Raw genomic sequence first — 21,728 nt, 5'->3', positions numbered from 1 at the left:
CTTTTGACATAGCTATTTATAGAAAAAGACAACACATTAAAAAATTCAAGGGAAAAAAATGTTTTCTTCTGGGTGGGCCTTAACTGCGTTCCCCCCCAACCCCCATTGCAAATATATTTTTATGTTGGGTAACATTTCCAAAACAGGGATGCTTTTTTCTATTGTTGAAATGAAACAAACAAGTTTGCTTTCAGAGCCACAGAAGTGCCCAACTGTTAGAAAAAACGTTTTCTACTGGCCTCTTGCCTGTCGTATCCCCATGCAACCTTTCCTATTGGCCCCTTTCTCTAGGAGGGCCCCTGGGGCTGTCTGCTGGAACTGACTGTAAAACCATTTTGTGCAGGGAGAACTAGTTTCTTCAAAATCTCAGAGACCGACCACCCAGAACATGCCTGATTTTTGGCAAATGTGTACGTGTTTTCTCGGTATTTGATTAGCTGTATGCTAAATAACTGACCCGGTTTTCTGGGTCTTCATTTGAAAAAGAGATGGGGGTGGGGGGGAAAGCGTTTTAAAAACTGACGAAAGGAAGAAAATCTCTTCTCACCAAAAATCTGTTTAAAATCATTTTACGTATTTGTCTTTTGGGTAAGGGGCAGGACAAGGGAATTAAAAGCAAAGATTTCAACCAAGCTAAACCGTTCAAAATGAGCAAAAGCGTTTAAACTCTGTGTTGAACGTAAGCATGTGCTAGGAGCTCATGAAAACCTGCCCCTCCCAACCAGAAAGCTTCGCAGGGTGGACTTGTCTCCTGCGCTGATACCTATGGCCGGGAATCTCGGAGGAGGGTCCGCGACGGCACGGGGAAGCAGAGGCTCCTTGAGAACAGGCCCTGGCTTTGTCTCATCCTGCTGTGTTCCTCTCCTCACGGCTTCCTCCCTCACATACTAGGTGCTCAATTAATGTTCGTGGGTCTCAGGAAGCGGACAATCCGCAACTGCCCCCACGCCCCAAGCGAATTCTCGGGAACGCGAGTTTACTCAGACCCACTGTCTCCTCGCGTTCGCTGAGGTCACTTGGTCCCGGCTGCCACAGACCCGGCAGCTGGAGAGTAACCAAGCCGAGCTGCTGGAGCCAAGATGGAGCGGAAGCGGGAGAGCGAACGAAGCGGCACGGAGCTCTAGCTGGGGGGCCCACCTGACCGCCGCGCGGGCGGCCCAATCCCGCGCTCCCATTGACCAGGAGGTCCGCGCAGCCAGCGCGCCAGGCGGGGGGGGGGGGGGGGGGGGGGGGGGGGAGGGACGCCCCGGCGCGCGCCCAGCCCCAGGCTCCGCCCCCGTCAGGCCCGCACGCGCCCACCTCGGGGAGCCGCAGGCTGGGAGACGCTGGGGGAGGGGAGGCCGCGCCGCGCGCGCGCGCGCGCGCGCCGCCGCCAACTGTCGCGGGCCCCAGCGCGCGCGCCTCCCCCGTCCCCCGCCCCTCCCCGTCCCGGGGGCCCGGCGCGCGGCCCTGCTGACGTCAGCGGGCGGCTTGCGGTGCGGGGTGCGCAGAGCCGCTGGCGCACTCGCGCGCTGCGCTCGCCCCCTCCCCCGCCCGGGCTGTGGCGCGCGCGCTCGCTGGCTCTCCCTTCATTTTTTTCTCCCCTCCCTCCCAGCCTCTCTCTCTCCCTCGCTCTCTCTCTCTCTCTCCCCCTCGAGCTCCCGGCTGCCCGCGGCTCCCTCGCGCTCTCCCCTCTCCGGTAGGCTCCACCAAGCGATGCGAGCTTTGGGAAACAGCGACACCGCCTCCCGCTAGAGACCTGCCCCCGGCCCGGCCCGGCCCCCTGCCCAGCCCTGCCCTGCGCGCGGGGGTCGGCGAAGGCGCCGCGGACGCACCGACGGCTGAGGACCCGCGATGCACATGCACTAGCAGCACCCCCTCACTCATTCCCTCCACACCCCGCGCCGCCGCCGCCTCCTCCTCCTCCGGCAGCAGCGGCAGAAGGACCCACCCTGCCCCCCACCCCACCCTCCGCCGGCTCCGGCTCCTGCTTCAACTATTATTTTATTTATTTTGGGTCGTGCACAAGCCTCAGTGCCTGCAGCCCGCGCCTCCTCGGACCGCGGGCGCCTCCTCCCTCGGCCCCGGAGCCCCAGACCCCGGCCACCTTCGTCTCGACACCCCTAGAGCCCGCCAGCTGCCGCGAGTCTCCGCTGCTGGAATCTTGTTAGCGGCTGTCTTTTTGGGGGGTTCTGGTTTCCCGACATTTTTGTTTTCAGCCAAGGGAAGGATATCGTGGTTTTTTCCCCTTTGAGCCCAGGCTCTGCTCTCTGGGGGGGTGGGGGGCGCGCCGAGCCGGGGAGCCGTGCCAGCCGAGTCGTGCGGGCTGTGGCAGGGAAGGGGCCACCATGGGATGTACTCTGAGCGCAGAGGAGCGAGCCGCCCTCGAGCGGAGCAAGGCGATTGAGAAAAACCTCAAAGAGGATGGCATCAGCGCCGCCAAAGACGTGAAATTACTCCTGCTGGGTAAGGACTGGGGCTGCCACCCCCACCTCCCGACCCCGGCCACTCCGCACCCACCTCCGCCCGCTCTCCCACCCTACTCGTGCCTGGGGAGACCTGGTCCCCGATTTGGCACCACTATGTGCCTAGGATCATCCACCCTCTCGCCTGCTTTACCCCCATGCCCCCCCCCTCCGTTCCCCTAAGCTGACACTCACCAGTTTTTACCCCTGTCTGTCCCAACAGGGGCTGGAGAATCAGGAAAAAGCACCATTGTGAAGCAGATGAAGTAAGTCCCTGTGGCGTTGGGATTTGTACTTTTATTAATAATTTTTTGTCATTTGTATTATCTTGCTCATTCCACATTGCTCTCCAGGCCTGGTTTCTGATTCGCATACACACATGCACACACACACACACACACACACACACACACCTGGATTTGACTCCCCTCCCCCATGCCCTACGTTGGTTCTGGGTCCTCCACCCCAACTCCCGGGTGGGTGTTTTTTTTTTTTTTTTTTGCGGGGGCGGGGAGGGAAGTGAAGCGCCTGTAGTTGTATGAATGACAGTGTCCGCCATATTGATCAGAACATCACACTATTGGCATGATTATGATCATTACTCTTGCTCCTTGGGTGTATCACTACCTCCTTTTCTATCTCTGTGTCTCTTTCATTCTGTATTTCTCTCTCCTCCTCCCCCTCCCCCCAATTCCACATCTTTAATCCCACTTGCCACTGCTCTTCTCCTGGGGCAGTGATTTTGAACTTGGCTAAAACATGGAGGGGACCCAGCCCTAGACTGGGGTGGAGGATCAGGTGTCTGCTGTTCAGGGGTTTGGTGCTGAATTGGAGGTTGTGGTTTCTGCCCCCCACCCCCGTCCCCCAGAAAAGGGGTTAGGGGAAGGGGTATGTGGTAGGGGAGGGGGGGTTTCCAAGCAGGTGTGACTGGCACAGCTGTATCCAAGGCAGAGGTGGAAGGGGGACGCTGGTTGAGGCTGAATACCCGTCCCTTGCTTCCCCCCCCCACCCCCAGCGTTTGCTCTCCTCACAGGGGCAGTTTTCGTTCACTCTGTGGCCTTTATCAATGTATTTATTTACACTCTGCAAAGGCCATCTTCCTTGTAATCTACCCACAATGCGGATTTCAGGCCCCACTTGCCACCGCCCCCTTCTGCCTTAGATATCAGTTTCCCCTCCTAATTAACTGGGGGTGGATTTGAGTGATGGTTGAAAATTAAAACAAAATGGGATATTCCTTCCCTTCCACACTTTCTCAGTAAGGAGCCTCGCCCCTCCTTCCCACTCTCAAGCTTGCTTCTTGCCCCATCCACTTGGCAATTCCTGGTGAGCCCACAGGCGGCTTTACTTGGGAGGGGGTGACCTGCGGGGAAGGGGTGTGCGCCCTCAGGGCCTCCTGGCCCTGCTGCTTCCGTTGGCCTGTCAGTTCGGGACAGAGGAGTTCGTTAAGACCGTTTAGCGAGGATTCCACGTCGCTTTGCTGTGACACCTTCGTGCACACACAGCTCCTAATTAGGGGTTGCTGTGCAGTAAACAAAAATGATTATTTTTCAACTTGACAGAATAGCTGAAGTAATTGCGTCCCGTAGGAAAACAATGGAAAATAACCCCTTTCGCGGAAAGGTGGGTGGGAGACGAAGCATGCTTGCGGTTTCAGACCCAAGATGCAAAAATTCTTGCATGTGTAACAGGCATGACAAGCGGGTTCTAGGCGGCGCCATGATGGTAGGGAGTAGCGACTCGGAGACAATTTACCCACGTCTGCTTGACATATTCTTATTTTCGTTCGAGAGCTCCCTTGGGCTTTCTTTCCAGAGGCCCTCTTGGCTCTCCGCACCCCTCTGAGCCACGGGTAATTTGGCCTGGGGCTTCTCTGGAGCTTGTGCAGCCCAAATGGATGGGGAGGCGGGGCCTGGGGAATTGCTCTTTGCAACAAGGTGCATGTTGCATCTGCCTGGAGCCCTTGCAGGTCGGTAAATGCAAGCAGCGCCACCCCTCTCTCCCAGAGGGGGATGTTTTAGAACTTCAGAAGTCTGTAATCTGCAGTGGCGGCCTCAAAGCCAGGTAGAAGCCCCAGCCACCGAGGCTGGGTGAGGTTTCAGGCGTTGCGAGTGGTGGACAGCGCCCAGCTGAGGCCGGAAAAGTCGATGGGGCTCAGCTCGGTGGCGCTCGGCTCGGCTCGGCTCGGCTCGGTGCGGACTGGGCGCGGGGCTCGGAGGGACTCGGCAGTGTTCGGAACGGAGTCGGTGCCCCAGCGGAGAGAACCGAGCCGCTTCGGAGGGGGCCGAAGGCATTCGGAAAGGCTCGGGGAAGTGGGTGGAAAGAGTCTGCAAATTAACTTTGCGTCCACCAAGGCAACTCCTTACCTGCTTTTCCCCGAACATGCCCTATAAATTAGGTTGATTTAATAAGAAGTTTAAAAATATATACTGAATCCCCCAAAGGTTACGTCGCCTTTTTTATTCAAAGAGAGCTGAGTTCTCCAAGGAAATAGGTGTGCCATTTTAGAATGAAAATTCCCAATTATGTACTGGGGTAGGAAATCTTAAATGAAGGCTATATGTAGACTTTTCCCGGGAAAGTCTTATGTGTCTCATATTTAGTTACACTGAGGAGGGGGAAAAAGTCAAGCCTTTGATGTTTGAGATGGTTAAATCAGATATCAGAGCATTTCTTCTCTTTTCCGTGTACGCTCCCCCCCTCCACTTTTCTTACTCCCACAGGACACATTTTTGGAGAAAAATGTCAGGCAAAACAGACTTTGTAGGTAAAAGTATTAATATTTTTTTAAAAATACACCAGCTCTTTAGGAAATAGGCCAGGTTTGTTCAAAACGTCAGTGAAAAAGATTTCTGGCTGTGTAAATTTTGCACAAGGGACCCTGGCATCTTGTCCTCCTGAAGCATTCATGAATGGCAGCTTTTCCTGTGAGCCCTCCAGCTTGGCTTGAAATAAATCAGATCAGGGCCTTGTGCCAAGCTGGATGCAGGACTTGTTTTATTAACCACAAAATGTGGGATTGGTGTCACTGTATCCTAGTGACAAATTCTTTTGAGTCCTCCCTTGCAGAGATGATTTTCCCAATCGCCACTTGACTGAAAGTCACTTGAGTCAGGAGACCTGTACTGTGGGTGGGGTGGAGCCCAAAAATCTGGGTGGCATTTAAGAAAGCAGTTTTGGACTTGCCTATGTAGTGTGATTGGTGACCAACCTATCAGGCCATATGTATGAATTAATTTGGATGCTGCGTTATTTCATCTGGATAGAAGAAATTAAGAGAATCCTCCATGAGTGATTGCCCTGTGAGAATTTGATGATTTCCTAATGGAGAATGGAGTTTAATTGCTCCTGTTGGATTGAAAGAATATTGATATTCAGATTATCACCAGACCCTTTTAAATCAGTGTTTCCAGAAGAGCAAAGAGCCATTCCGTTGAGCCCATATTCTCATCCGTGTGTTGTGGCATGCTGATTGGAAGGAATAAGCTTCCATATATGCCATAGTAAGTGAAGTTATATGACAAAGGACTGACTAGTAGATGCTGCTCAGAAAAAAGTATTAACACTGACATCAGGCTAGGAATGTTGCAGGGAGACTGACCTTTGAAATTCTTTTGCTTGATACGTGTTATAGTGGGAAACCTCCGTCCATTTAAGAGATGCCACAGATTAGATCGTCATTTAAAAGCCTGATTCTTAATACTTTATTAAAAGTTTCATTTGAACATAGCTTGCCGGGGTGTTTTTTTTTTTCCTTTGCATATGTGATCGTGAGTTAGCCTTTGGGAGCTCTGTGTCAGACAATCCAAAACATAATTTCAGTACTGAGAAATAAACAATTGATCATTGAAACAGCACAAATAAAATTTTACACACACCATGAGGATTCAGTGACCTTTTTTATTATGTGGTATTTAAATAATTCTGCTCATTAGGAGGCCATGACTTCACCTGTGATGTGGCCGCATCATTTTTGCAATCTGTGGAAATCTTTATTCAGACTAATCAAAATTTTAAAAGGAGGTGTTAATTTTATTTAATTAGCAAAACCCTTACAAAGAGCTCTCTTGAAGAATTATATTTTATGAAGTATGGAAGCAACAGAATATCATTTTAAGGGACTTCCCATTTTGAGCCGTGACAACTGTTAGGGCTACCTACCTGGTGAAAATGTAAAAGGAACTTGTGGAGTTGCTGTAGGCACCACAGTTCGCCCTCATTTGAGGTGTTGAGTTTTCTGTGATGTCACGTTCAGGCTATCTGTCTCTGAAGCAGTAAGTGGATTTTTAGAAAGATAAGAGAGTTGGAAGGTGGCAGTGAGGCGTGGCCTGCAAGCTGCTGGCTTTATATATAAATGGACACGGTAAAATGGAGCACTTTGGGTGTGAGCTCATTCCCAAGGTGCCTGCTCAGTTCCACTGTGAAACAAATTCCAGGATTTGCCTGGTGAAGACATCCTTTCTCACACAAATATCCCAGCCCTTACAACAGGTTATGATTCTGAGGACAGACCCCATCCTGTTGGGGCAGGGAGTCTTAAGACGTCACCTGCTACCAAAAGCTGGGGGTGTCCTCCCACCAGCTGACCCTGCCTTTGTAACTAGGGTGTCTCCTGTTTGGCTTAGGTTCATGGCAAGCCTGTGTTCATTCAGCACGCTGCTGTGCAGCACCTGCTAAGTGGAAGGGAATGGCCACTTGCAGCCATCACTCTGTGGAGTGCAGCCGTTTTAAAGGGCATTTCCTGCACATCCCGGAAGGGTCCCATGTGGAGGCAGCACTCTGGAGAGCTACTCTTCTAGATTTGTGGACTTGTTATTTCTGCAATCCTCTCTTTGGCTGCTTTGCCCTTCCCCCTTCCTCCTGTCTCCATGTTTATTCAAATGGATGCACCTTGCTCTCTGGAGACCGCGTGAGCGCAAACAGAATGTCAGATCAAGTAGCAGATGAGTTCTCCTTTGCTGATGGATGGTGCTCTCTCCCTGCTTACTGTTCACTGAGCTGTAAATACCAGCAGACCTTCCTGCCAGAAGAGTAGCAAACAGTCCACCTGATCTCCTCAGGAATCAGCTTGGAACTCTTGAACCTCGGTTACCTGTTGGATTCTGAAGTAGAACCTGTCTGCTTGTTGAAAGGGTTGTTCCTGATTAGATTAAATGGATGAGGCTTCATTCAGGATCGACATGGCTCTAACAGAATCCGGAGTTTCTGTTCTCTCAGTATGGGACTAGATTAGATTTGCAGTGCTCAGAGTCAGAGTACTGTCTTGTTTCTCTAGCACTTGGAACTCCCTAGATTATAGTGTGCTCCGCAGCATGCCACACCTGCTAAAGATAGGGCAGGTCACTCATGTTTTTCAGCAGCTCACAGTACCCTATCTCTGTTAACACTGAAGATTTAATATGAGTAGAATACTGTCCTGTTTTTCTGACATGTGGTCAGTCCATCTGGATGCAGGGACTTGGTTCCCTGTCTCCCAGGGTGTCTTGAGGCTCTCATTTCTTACGAAGCTAGACAGACCATTATCACAAGAGCCACACCGTGATCTGAAAGACAATAGACACGCTGGGAAAGGGATGATTTCAAAATGGGAAAATATTTTAGAAAGGGTTACCCCAAGACTTGACACTGGCAAAGAACAACTTTTGATGTTGGCAAAAGAAAACTGTGTGTGTGTGTGTGTGTGTGTGTACACACATCCTACATGAATTTAAGAACAGCTATGTTCTTAAGTACCCAGTACTATGAGTAGGGCACTTTACCTTATGGATTGCATCACCGTAAACAGCTTAACGGTGCTCGGATGATCTCCATTCTTTTTTTTTTTTTAATATTTTATTTATTTATTTGACAGAGAGAGACACAGCAAGAGAGGGAACACAATCAGGGGGAGTGGGAGAGGGAGAAGCAGGCTTCCCGAGGAGCAGGAAGCCCGATGCGGGGCTCGATCCCAGGACCCTGGGATCATGACCTGAGCCGGAGGCAGATGATCTCCATTCTAAGAATTTGTTTAAATTTGTATCACATTCTTACTTTATCCTGCGCTTCCTGCTCATACACAATACCAGTCAGAAAAGAAACCAACAAATCTGGCATTAGCATAGAGGGGAGGGAGAGGAAGGAGCAGCGGCCTGTTACCTGTTCAAGCAAATAGCTAATTTCTTTTTTAGAGAAGCCGTTTAGCATGCGTCTCTAAAATTGAGAGTGATTAAGAGCATGAACTCTGTAACCAGGCTACCTGGCTTCAGATCTTAGCTCTGCCACTAACTAGGTGTGTGACCTTAAACAAGTTGCTTAACTTTTTGTACCTCAGTTTCTTTGCCTGTAAAATGGGGCTGATAATAAAAATACCTAATAGGGTTGTTGGGAACAGTAAATAATGTAGTATATGAAATACCCTTATAACCATGTTCTAGAAATCATTATAGAAATGTCAACTGTAGTTTTTATTCCTTTGACTGATTAGTGGGTGTTCCCTTCCCATATGGAGTTCTCTTCTGAAGTACGTGGGCCTTACCTTCCTTGAGAGCCAGAAGGGGAGTGCTGTGGTTCATGCTCATGGCTTCTTTCCCTTGCCTGCTCTGCAGCGCCAGTTATATAACACACTGTGTTGTCATAACTGATGTGACATTTTTGATGGTGCAGCTGCTTCAGCCCATGAGGCTGGAGTGATACTGCAAAGAGTGGGAAACAGCACTGGGCCAGGAGTCAAGACAAGTGGCCCTCCCCCTGCCTCTCTGGGGGTTCTGTTTCCCCCAGCTCCTTCCCTGTTCTAAATGGTCCACGAAATTGGGAACTGCCTTCATTTTCAGGGCCTTGGCATCTTTGATGTGAGGTTCTAAACATAAAAGTATTGATTACAGTTCCATTCTGCAGGGGTAGGGGGTAAAAATGAAAGCTCTTTGAAGGCCAAGAGAATTGCAGAATAGCAACCTCAACCACAAAGCTTTGTCAGCCAAGAAAGTCATAGTCCTGAGAGGCATTTTGAGGAAACCACCTCTAACCAAACTTTCCTTGCAGATGTGGTTCTCAAACCAAAGAGGAGGATCTGAAAGTATCCTGTTAGTAAAAAACAGGATGTTTCTGGGAGAAGAGCCCCAGTGACATGTTGGAGGGAGAGGCAGTTTGTCTGTGGCTTCCAGGATTCTTAGAAATGGAGACAGCCTGGCTCCACTGGAGATGGCTACAGATGAAGGAACTTGCCTCGGGTCAGGTGCCTCAGATCCCAGGGGTTGGGAGATTTGCAGACCAGTAAAAGGGGAGGATCAGGAGAACTGTGTTTTAACTTTGACTCATTCTCTAATTTGACTTTGGGCAGGTCATTTAGCCCCTCTGAGCCTCGGTTTGTTCATCTCTTAATTAGAACGTGGGCTTTCACCACAGAATTTTTCAGGCCTCTTTCAGGTTTCTAGCTCTAAGATCCAGTAAATGCAAAGAGAAACCTAGAAGCCTGAAATGCAGGGGGAATAGTGGGAGTATTTACCGCCCACAGCTTTTATCTGCTGAGCCATCTTTAGTTCTAATTTTCTTTACAGAGAAGAGGAAAAACATTGTGCTTTTCATAGCACAAAAAAATTTAAGTAAAATAAAATCCTCCAAGGCTAATAGTCAGTGCCCTGAATTTGTCCCCCTACTCACTTAATTTCTCAACCAAGAAGGAGGAAAGAAAAAAGGGGAATAGCATGTAAGGATAGTACTCCACGGCCAAGAACTTGCCCTGAATTCTCTATGTCATAGCCAACCGATAGGTTTTCTGTGGAAAATTGTTACTTTATAGGGACGGCTCCCCCATGCCATAAGATCAAACCCAGGTCACCTGCCTCCAGGGTCTCAGAGCACTAATGCTTATTACATATTGTCAGTTAATTGTGTGTGTAATGTATCTGTCTCCTTTGCTAGTCTTGGTGCCCCCTCCTTACTAGGGCTCCCTAAAGCAGGGATGGTGACTTATTTTTGCTCATAATACAGCACTGAGCCCAATGTCTGGCACACAGGAGGTACGTCATAAATGCTTGATAAATGAAGAAATGAGGTTCACAAGGACCTCAAACTCACTTGTACATAAGTCGGAATAATAATATTGGAAGCCTTTGAGGATCGTAGCATTCATCATATTCAGTGCAATCCGTTATCCTCATTTGTTTTTTTCATATCAACTGATGAGGAAAAACAGCCATCAGCTCCATCTTACAGATGAGGAAGAGAGGCTCAGAGAAGATGGGTGGCTTGCTCAAAGCCACATAGCTTCATAAGTGACAGTGATGTATTCAGACCATGATTTCTTTACTTCCAAAGCCTATGTCCTTTCCATTCTAACCCTGCAGGGTTCTCACTAGACCACCACCAGTGTGGGCAGAGGAGAGCTGGCAGACTGGGACCCAGTACCCATCAGCAGATGAGATGGCACTAGCTTTGGTTGAGCACAGTGGCTGAGAGAATAGCAAGTGCTAGATTGGTGCTGGGTTCCTTTTGGAGGTGGAGGTGGTGGCCATCGTCGTGTTTGACATTGATTCTGACACCAGAATGTTCCCTAATCATCGTCTGGACAGCTCCTGAAATCATTTTCTGTTGCTGCCTCAGAAGTGTGGGCCGTTTGTGGGTGGCAACAGAGAGAAGCTGCCACTGAATACTTTGGCTTTGGTGGAAGCAGGTGGTTCAGAGGAGACTTGGGAAAGACAGAATAGTAGTGTATACATCCATTCAACTATCCATCCATCTATCCATCAATCAATCCATCTTTGCATCCATAAGCATTTACTGAGCATCTACTGTATGCTGGACATATACATGATGTCATGGAAGTAGAGAGGAACGTCTAGGTCCTTGCCCTTCAGGAACTTAGACTGAAGGGAGTGACATGTAAAGGATGCTTATTCTTCAGAGCAGGAAGCCCATGAGGCTGTGGGAGGATGGGGGGCACCATCTCTAGGCAGGAAGTTCAAGGAGAAATTGACCGATGGGCTGAGTCTTAAAAACAAGTGGTAGCTAGCCAGGTGGAAAAAAGGAATGCCAGGCAGAGGGACCAACATGTAAAAAAGCTCTAAGATATGTCAGCATATGGAGCAGGCTGGGAGTGTAAAATAACTCGGTTTGATTAGAGCACAGTCTGTAAGAGATCATCCAGAGATGAAGGAGGAAAGAGGAGACCAAGATAGATCATGAAAGGTCTTGTCTACGGTGCTGAGAACTTTAGATTTTATTCTGAATACAATAAGATGCCACCAAGAGGGTTTTTTTTACTGAGGTGTGATTGACATTATATTACTTTCAGGGTTTCAATGTAATGGTTTGATATTTGCATAAATTGCAAGATGATCACCACAATAAGCCCAGTTAACGTCCATCACCACACATAGTTACAGATTTTTTTTTTTATGATGAGAACTTTCAAGAACCAAAGGGTTCTAAGGAAATGGGTGGCAGGATCATTTTTTTGCACTTGAGAAAGATCACTTTTGTGGGCTAGAGAGAGCCATGCCTAGAGGCTAAAAGACCAGGTGGAAAGTTATTTTTGTGATCCAGGTGGGAAAAGATTAAGAAGTAACTTAAAGCAGTGGATTGGGAAAAGGAAACCAACTAAGAGATATGTGGGCAATAGAATAATTGAACTTATTTGATAATCAATTGGAAGGGTGTTAGGGAGGAACTTCATTTTATATATTTATTTATAAGATTTTATTTACTTATTTGACAGAGAGCAAGGGAGCTCAAGTGGTGGGGAGGGGCAGGGGGAGAAGGAGAAGCTGAAGCAGACTCCCCACTGAGCAGGGAGCCTGATGCAGGGCTTGATCCCAGGACCCATGAGATCATGACCTGAGCCGAATGCAGACACTTAAACAACTGAGCCACCCAGACACCCTGAGGAACTTCATTTTAAAGGATGTAGACAAGGGAACTCTTCGCTGGCTCTGTCAGAAGAGCATGTGACTCGATCTTGGGGTCATGAGTTTGAGCCCCACATTGGCTGAAGTGATTACTTAAAGAAATAAAATCTTTAAAAATAAATAAACAAAGGATATAGGCAAGAATGAGTCCAGGATTCCTAGTTTGGGCTACTGGTGGGGTGGTAGTGCCATTCCCTGAGATGGAGCAACACAGGAGGGAGAGGGAAGGCCTGCAGAGAAAAATGATGACTTGCTTTGTTCATGTTGGTGAATCTTATGGCTCATCTAAGTGAAGATCCCTGGCAGGCAGTCAGATATGTGGGATAGGATGTAGGACACACCTGTGGGGGAGGGTCAGTGTGGGATTCTGTGCTGCTGTGGGCAGTGGGAGCCATGAAAGTTGGTCACCTCACCAGGCCAAGTGAAAAGGCAGAGGATGCATCCCCCACCACACTCACATGCCCCATGTGACAGTCATTTAGGAAGAGGAGGCTGCGAGGGAAACCGAGAAGGGATGAGCTAAGGGATGGAAAGGAAACCAAGGTGGAGCAGCAGCATGTAAGCCAAGGAAGGAGGGAGGGAATTTCCAGAAGGAAGAGGTTGAGTCAGGTAATGGCAGTAGTCAAATAGGCTGAAAACTGACAGGTGTCCAGTGGATCTGGGAAGTTGTTGATGAACTTGGCAAGAGCAGTCCCAGTGGAGTGGCATGAAGAAAGCCAAATTGCAGTGGGCGTTAAGTAAGCAAGTGGGACTGAGCCAGCGGAGGCCATGAATGGAGACCCCTGGAAAAGAAACATGGGTTCTCAAAGGAAAGGGACAGAGGGAAGAAGGGAGGGAGTGAATAGGGTTGAGCAAGGGCTTTATTTTTATTGTTTGTTTGGCTAGCATGGTGGGACCTGATCCACTGAGAAGCAGAAAGGAAAGGGCCCAGGTGGTGGGAGATGTTGAAGGTATAGGAAAGAAGAAGTGGTGGAAGGAGCAAAGCCCCAAGAGAATGGGCAGAGACGGGGTGCAGAGTATGGTTGGGCAACCTGGTATTGGCACGAATGTGCATCACCTTCCCTGAGACTGCCAGAGGGCAGTGAGTATAGGGAGTGCATAGAGAAATTTGGAGGGAGGGATGATGGGGACAAAATACTGAGGGGGTTCCTGCCTTACCTTTAATTTTGCTGAAGTGAGAAGAGTTAAAAAGCAACTGTGCTCCTTTACCAGAACACCAAAGAACTGGTAACCTTTCTTCTACTCAAACCATTCATTTATTCATTTACCCAGTATTTATCTAGCACCTGTTATGTGTTAGGCACTGTTCTGGGTGCTTGGAGATTCAGTGGTGAACAAGTCAAGTCCCAGAGGACTCAGGCAATAATTTCATAAACAAATAATCAGGCATAGTAATTGCAGACCATGAAAAATTTTCTGGAGTCACACCTTTGAGTAAGACCTTACACTGATCACCGAGGGATCCAATTCCTGCCCTCAGAGAGTTGAGTCCTTTGAAGGAGACAAATTGGTGCCATGAAGGCCCAGAAGAGGCAATGATGGAGTTTAATTTGGACAAGGGCTCAGGATCACACATGTCTCAAGACAGCTAGGTAGAGAAATGAGAGTTCAGTGGACACCAATTGTTTTACTCTTTCCAGGCTGTTCCAGTGAGGCTGCCCATCACTGCCCCTTGCCACTTGAAGATAAGAAGTGGGTGTGTGACCCAGGCCTTGCCATTCACAAAATCCCATTTCCCTGGCCACAGTGACTGGGGGATGGGATAAGACTCAGTCCAGGCCAGTCAGAATCCTTTGGAATTTGATAGTACGAGAAAGAAGCTCTTCATCTGGGATCCCAGCAAGATCTTCACTGGGTTGGAATGATGAAAGCCAGGAGCTGTCTGGGGCCACTTTTCCATGTCTCCATTACTCTGCAAGGAGGAAGCTTGCTTATCATGGGAGAGACTGAGGCTGTGAGAGACTGGGACATGAGGGAGGGAATGAGGAGAAGACAGAGACAGAGGAAGCCAGAAAGACATCTGACAGTAATTATTGTAATCTCTGAAGCTGGCTCTGTGGACCTGAAAGTTATGTGAACCAATAAATCCCTTCTTTTACATAAACGATTTCAGCTGGAATTGTCTCGTCATCCAGGAAGAAGAAACAGTGTGAGCTAAGCACAGAAGCAGGACTCAAACATGCAGGGCACCATCAGGGAGCAGTGGGCAGTCTTATGTGACCAAAGGGCTTGTGGAAATATGAGGAGAAGTAGTTAGAAAGGAAGAGCAGAGCTAGATTGTGGGGTTCTCAGACTGCTTTGCTAAGGCGCATATACTTTGAAGATAGAGTAGGGTGCGCTACCCTCCATGGTAGGGTAGTAGGGTGCCAAGTCAGGAGAGCTTGAAGTGGAAGACCAGAAAAGATGCCTAAAAGCAGAGAGAGATTTTGTCTGAACTGGGAAATTGGAAGGAAAGGCAATGAGGAACTGGGTGGGGAAGAGATTTGGGGAGGCAGAATGGGTGAATCCTGGTGTCTAGTTGAGCATAGGGAGGAGAAGCAAGTTGATCAGACAAGTCCTCCCGGTTTTGAACCTGGGTGTCGGAGTTCAGTGATGCCATCAAGTTAGGAGGCATAGGAGCGGGGAGAGGGGTAGTAGACAGAAGAGGGCAAGTCAAAGTACAAGCACGAATTTTGGGTCCTTGCAGGATAACCTTTGTATTACACTCACATCATTCAGGGGTTGTCTTAGGAAGTCGTTCTGGCCTTTAGAAGAGAGGTCAGGGCTGGCAGGAGGATTGGGCTCAACCGCCCTGTGTGGTGAGGCCGTGAGAATGGATGCAGTTCCCCTGGGGTGTGTAATGCAGATGGAGAGGAGAAGCCCCCCCCAACCCCATTGTGGAGGTGAGCAGGGAAACCTGCCTTAGGTAGGCTCATATGTAGCTCCCCCTGCGAAAAGAGACTGGGAGTCAGAGGAGCACCCTGCTGAGAACCCCAGGGAGGGAATGTGCTTCCGGAAGTTCTGTGTGACAGCAGGGTTCTAGTCCATGGCACTGCCAAGCTAGATAAGGACTGAGAAAGGGCCATTGTATTTGGTGATTGAGGCTATTACTGGCCTTTGAAAGAGCAGTTTCAGATAGAAGCCAAACTCAAGAAATTAGGGTGGATAAGTCTGGACTAGGAGTAAAGAAACCTGAGTGCTGCCTAAGCTCTGTCCCTATTTAGCTTGATGGCCCCAGGCAAGTTCCATAACTTCTCTAGGCCTTAGTATCTTCACATATAAAATTAGGAAACTGGATCGAATGATCTGTAAGCTCCTGCTCAAGTCTTGAGGTCATAACTTAAATTTTGTTGTCCAGCAAAACAGATGTTTTTGTGGCAAAGGAATTCCCCACCTTCTCCCTTGGCCACCCCCAACTGAGATAATAAATTATAACAAAATTAAGCTTTTAGAAGTCTAGTGCTAATTAAGAAAGAAAACTGGGGCATCAGCTCAGGGAATTGTGGACACCAGTGCGTGTGCATCCACGCGTGCTCTCCACTGAGAGTGTGGAGCCCTGTGAGGTAGGAATTTGTCTCCGAATGCTACCACGGTTTACAAGAGCAGGATCCTGTGCTCCTCTTCCCTGGGGAGGAGTGCTCAGGATGGTTCCAGAGTTCAAATACAAAACCGCCTTGGGGGGCCCCTCTCTCTGAATTCACATGACTGGGAGAAGGAAGGTTTGTGAGCCTGAGCTGGCTGTGTGGGGGAGCTCCAACCAGGGTGGGCGAAGAAGAGCTAGAGGGACCCATGCCTCAGGAGAGAACCAAGCCTGAGGTCACCAGAAGGCAAGGGCAGGGGAGGCAACAGCTCTGTCTCTCAGGCACTCTGTGGCCCTGTCAGTGGGGGACTTTGGGGAAGGGATGATAGAATGGCATCTGGTTCTGAGTTATTGCTGGTCTTCCTACCCTTTTTTTCCCCTGTGTGCAAAAAGGCCTGTCATTTTTTAATCCTTTCCTAAAAGCTTCAATTACATGAACCTTACTATTCCCTAACTTCTCTGGCTCCTGTTTGTTCATTCTGTGAATACCAGTGGAAGACCAATCATGTGTTGGCGCTAAGTTTCTAGGAACAGAGCTCTTAATAAGACTGACAGGCTCCTTGCCCTCAAGGACCTTATAGTTTTAGAGAAGGGAGATAAACAGTAAACACGTAAATGAATGAATAAGGTCATTTCATACAGTGATATGTTCCAAAGGAGGAAGTAAGGCTGAAACAGAAGAGAGTGGTTGGCAGAAACGAGGGATAAGGAAGAGGGTCAAGAAAGATCTGAGGAAGGGGCGCCTGGGTGGCTCAGTCGGTTAAGTGTCTGACTCTTGATTTTGGCTCAGGTCATGACCTCAGGGTTGTGAGACCGAGCCCTGTGTCGCCTGCTTAAGATTCTCTCTCTCCCTCTGCTCCTCCCACCCTCCCGTGTGCACTTGTGCGCTCGCTCTCTCTCTCTCTCTCTCTCTCTCTCTCTCTCTCTCTCTCTCGCCTAAAAAAAAAAAAAAAAAAAGGATCTGAGAAAGAGGGAATAGCAGATGCAAACACCCTGAAGCAGAAATGAGCAGAAAGAAGGATAGGGAGGCTGGACCTTAGGAAAGGGAAAGTGACACAAAATGGGATTAAAGAGGCCTGGTGGCCATGCAGAGAGAGGCATTTGGGTTTCATGCTGAACGCCATGGGTGGTTGAAATACAGGACAATTTGACCTGACTTATGTATCAAAAAGATCCCTCTGCATTCTGAAAAAAGCAAAACCATAGGGACAGAAATCACATCACTGGTTTCTGGGGATGGTGGGAAAGAGAAATTGACTACAAAGGAGCACAAGGAAACTTTCAGAGGTGATAGAACTATTCTGTCTCTTAATTATACGTGGTCATGCAACTATATATGTTCATCAAACCTCGTCAAACTGTATACCTGAAAAGGGTGAATTTACTGTAATTAAATTATAATTCAATAAATCTGACTTGTAAAATGTACACTATTTAATTAAAAAAGAAAAAGAAAAGAATTGCAGTAAGCCTTAACAAAATCCCTTCGGCTGTGTGTGGAAGACGGAGGGAGTGCACAAGCCTTGCATGCCCTAAGCTGTGCCCTCACTGCTGGTCTCACAGTTGAGCCTCTATTATATGCTTTTCCTGGTGGCTTTGTTAGGTCAGTTTATTGATGTGTGTTCCCAGTTTTCCCATTTACTTAGCTTTCCTTTACAACTGGCTTGAGAGCTCAGTGGGGGTAGAAGCCATCTGCTTCCTTCGTGTGGGCCCATGGTAGATACTTGCTACATATTATTGTCCTTACATTTGAACGGTGCTTGAGCGCTTACAAGCTGCTTCCACGTTCATTATCACCTCTGGGCCTTACAACAGTCCTGTCAGGCCACACACACAACGCCTGTATCCCCATTTTATAGACTGAGAAACTGAGGTGAAAAGAAGTCCGTGTAGCAAGATCAGAGAAGCATGAATCTTGGAGATCTTAGCTTTGCCATTTGTGGACTCTCAGTGTGATTTGGGGAACACTATTTAGTCTCTTGGAACCTCAATTTCTTAATCATGAAAAAGATGAAAAGGAAACACACCGCAGACACACTGTGAGGACTAAATGAAGTAATAGAGCTAAAAGCACTTAGCACGTAGTTGAAATTCACTAAATGTTAGCTGTTTGTATTATTTTTACTATCAGAAAAAAGAGATTTATTCAGGGCAATATGGTCAGTACGTGATGGAGCTAGATCCCAGTTTTTCTGGTTTCAGGTATGTCTCTCCTTCCATCACATCACTGGTAGGCAGTTGATTGGTCCTTGACTAATTAATTACTTTTTACCAAGTTAGATCCTTCAATGCAGTCATTGATTAATTTAACAAATACTTAGTAAGCACTCACCGTGTGCTCAACACTGTGTAGGATATAATGGTGAGCCAAGACAGGCTCCACCTCTGCCCTTGAAGATGGAGATGCCCTTACAATAAGTAAGCACTATGGCCAGATAAGAGGTGGAAGATGCTGAGGGAACACCTGCATCAGTTTAGGGTGTGGGAAGACTTCCTGGAGGAGGTCACATTGAAAATGTCTTTTTTTTTAACAACAACAAAAAAAGCCTTTTTAGTTGTGACATAAATTAATATACATGCAAAATGTTCATTTGTTTTAAAAAGCAAGCATTCATGTAACCATCACTAGGTAAAAAAATAGGATGTTGCTAATGGCCAGGAAAGTTCCTTAAATATCCCTTCTTGATCACAGCTCTCTCCCTTATTCCCTAACTCCTGACTTTGATGGTGTTTCGTGATCTTTCTGTAGAGTTTACCACCCACATGTGTATCCTGTACTCATATAGTTCAGTTTTCCCTGGTTGGGATGTAACTGGAATCATACTCAATATTATTAAGTCTTATGTATTTCCTTCAGTATTGCATTTGTATTATTCATCCACATTGTACATAGCTGTATTTCATTTATTTTCATTGCTATAAGTACTCTATAGCATTCTCTTCTGAATATTTATCATTTTTCTGTGAATTATTTACAAATATTTGTGTATATTGATGAATATGCTATATATCATTGACTTCACTGCCATATAGTACACATCGTTATTTACCAGCTATGATTATACTATAATGTATTTATCCATTCTACTGTTGATATGCCTTTGGGTTATTTTGAGTTTCCTTTACAAAGGATGCTGCTATGATCACCCATGTGGACATATATCCTAAGGCACATGCCTCTGTGAAGCATTCTTTGGAGTGGAATTGCTGGGAATATTTACCTATATTAGATAATGCCACATTGTTTCCCAAAGTGGTTATTCCATTTCATACTTGTGCTAGCAGACAGAATTCCTGTTACTCCAAATTCTTGACAATATTTGGTATTGTCAGACTTTGACATTTTTGCCAAGTGTATAGGTGAGCAGTAGTCTCTCACTGTGCTTTCACTTTACGTATTCTTGTAAATCAGTACAGGTCACTGGTGAGATTGAGTAGCTTCTCACATACGTATTGGACATGGGATTCCTCCTTTTGTGAAGCACCTGTTCTTTTGTGACCGTGTAAATTAGGTTGTAATTTTATTATTAATCTGTAGGAGTTCTTTATATGTTCTGGATACTAGTCCTTTTCCAGTTTTATTCATTACAAATATTACCTCCCATTCTCTAGCTTTTTTCATTTTGTTAATGGTGAACCATGATAAAAAGATGTTCTTATTTTTAATGTAGCCAGATTTTTTAGTCTTCCCCTTTTTGGTTATTGTTTCTTGTGTCCTATTTAAGTAATCTTTCTTTATCTTCAAATGGTAAAAGCTACTCTCTTTTTTTGCCCTCTTCAAAAAGCTTTGAAGCTTTTTTCTTCCACATGTAGGTGTTTAATTCATAGTTCACCTGTAATTCTTGTATGTGGGGTAAGATAGGGGCCTCGTTTTAATTTTTTCCCTAAATGATACCTATTTGTGCCAGCATTGCTTATCCAAACGGCCACTTTTTCAGGCACTGTTCTGTAGAACTCTATTTTAAGTCATGTGTTTATATACGCAGGGACCTGTTCCTTGTCTCTTTAGACCATTCCACTAGACTCTGTTCTTATGTCAGTACCACATTGTCTCGGTTACTGCAGCTTTGCAACATGTCTTGACGTTTAGTTTAGCAAATCCCTGCTCTCGGTCATCTTCATGAGTGTTTTGGCTGTTCCTGGCCCATTGTGTTTGCACATCAGTGTTAGACTCAGTTTATGACACTAATCTGTTTGGATACAACTGACGTCTTTAGATTGGACCTCTTGAAATCTTAAGTTTTCCTAATCCATGAACATGTTACATTTTACCATTTATGTAGGTTATCATAATTTCTCTTAAATATATTTATAATGTTTCCCATAGAGGTCTTATATACTTTCTGTTAGATTTATAGCTAGATACTTGATATTTACAGGGTCTTGTAACTGCTTCTTTTTTTGATTTGCATTTTGTATCTATTGGTGGTATATGGAAATATGATAGATTTTTGTATATTGATTTTGTATTCATGAACCTTACTTTTTATATAAGTTCTAATGGTTACTCTGTAGATTGTGAGGCCCAGAGAAGGAAGTGACCTGTCTAGGTTCCCATAGCTAGCTACTAACAGCTAGCAAGAATGAGTGTGGTTCCATTTCTTCCATTTCTACTTCCCAGCAACTGTTCAGGAAGGGTTGGGATAAGCCAGCAGGGAGAAGGAAATAACATTTACTGAACACTTAACTATTTATGACGCTTACTACACATGATCAGCTTGACTCTCAGTGGAGGCTGATTTTTGGTTATCCCCATTTTATAGATGAAGGAAGTAAGATTCAGAGAGGTTATTCAAAAAATGTGTTGAGGGTCACACCTTGGTTCATCACTGAGAGGACATTCCAGAGTTGCAGGAGTCCTATTTCTCTTTCATACATATACCAGTCTGCACACCTTCTCATTCCAGTTTAGATACCCACAGAAGTCTTTGGGCCTCCTACCTTCAACCAGGCTATCTCCCAGGGCCCCTGCCCTGTGCAGATCTGGGGCGCCTCTAATAAAGCTATATTATCATCTTCAGACTCACACGGGCCTGCTTATTGTCAGCTCCTGGGTTGAGTTCCTACCCAAAGTCCTGAGATCACTTTCACCCTGCCCCCCCTCCATCGTTCCCTCCCAACCGAGAAAATTAGTTCACAACTTGTTGGGTTCTAGGAACCAAATTAGGAGTTGCCCTGGGCATCTTGTTTCAGTCCTCATTTGAAAATACGGTTGGGGTTTTATGACCCTATTTTGTTATACAGTGGACTAGAGAGAATTTATGGTTGCAGTCCTTCCTGGCACCCCTTCCTCCAGTCTGGCCGATTGGCGGGAGCTGCCTGCACGCAAAGAGGAGGTTTGCTGTTGCTGGCTGTGCAAAGAAATTGTGAAATGCTCTGTTTGTGAACACAGCCCAGCAGTGCTCTATTCAGTATGACAGCTTCCTACTCTGAAACACACGGCCCTTCACAGGCTGACTGTAAATTATGCAACCCCGGAGTTAAACAATGAGGACCAATGAGGGGAAGGAAGGGGCAAGCTGAGGATTGCGGCCTGGATCTACAGTGGTAGAGCGCAAACTTCAGTTATTTGGCGATTCGATGGGAGGAAGGTCTTTAGCAATTGAGAAAAGCCAGGAAGTCCTGTCACAGGGCTACTTGTGAGAGTGGGTTTTAACTTTTTTCAAAATGTAAATGTTCTTTTCAAACTCTGTTTATCAATTCAGGGAGAGTTTTAGAAACTAGGAGGGACATTTACAAAAGAAAGTAGTCATATGGCGTTACCGAAAGTAATTGAATGCTGTACACAGTATTTAACCTTTGTCCTGGTGGCCCCAAGTCATCACTTTTTTCTTACTGCTTTGT

At 46.8% G+C, this 21,728-nt stretch overlaps 1 protein-coding gene across 4 annotated transcripts in view; it reads left to right on the top strand.

Moving 5' to 3' along the window:
* The first annotated feature begins 1,611 nt into the window (after window positions 1-1,611).
* The window catches only part of GNAO1 (G protein subunit alpha o1), a 170,255-nt gene continuing 150,138 nt past the window's right edge, over window positions 1,612-21,728 (top strand). For 3 of the 4 annotated variants that reach the window (XM_027618514.2, XM_027618512.2, XM_027618511.2), the window contains exons 1-2: window positions 1,612-2,445; window positions 2,668-2,710. In XM_027618514.2, the coding sequence (XP_027474315.1) occupies window positions 2,328-2,445; window positions 2,668-2,710 (161 nt within the window). In that variant the 5' untranslated portion in view covers window positions 1,612-2,327. The remainder of the gene's footprint in view (window positions 2,446-2,667; window positions 2,711-21,728) is intronic. The other variant, XM_027618513.2, reaches the window with a different exon arrangement.

The sequence above is a fragment of the Zalophus californianus genome, chromosome 17 (genome assembly GCF_009762305.2).
Source record: "Zalophus californianus isolate mZalCal1 chromosome 17, mZalCal1.pri.v2, whole genome shotgun sequence".
Taxonomy (NCBI): domain Eukaryota; kingdom Metazoa; phylum Chordata; class Mammalia; order Carnivora; family Otariidae; genus Zalophus; species Zalophus californianus.
This window is presented reverse-complemented; position numbering and strand designations above follow the sequence as displayed.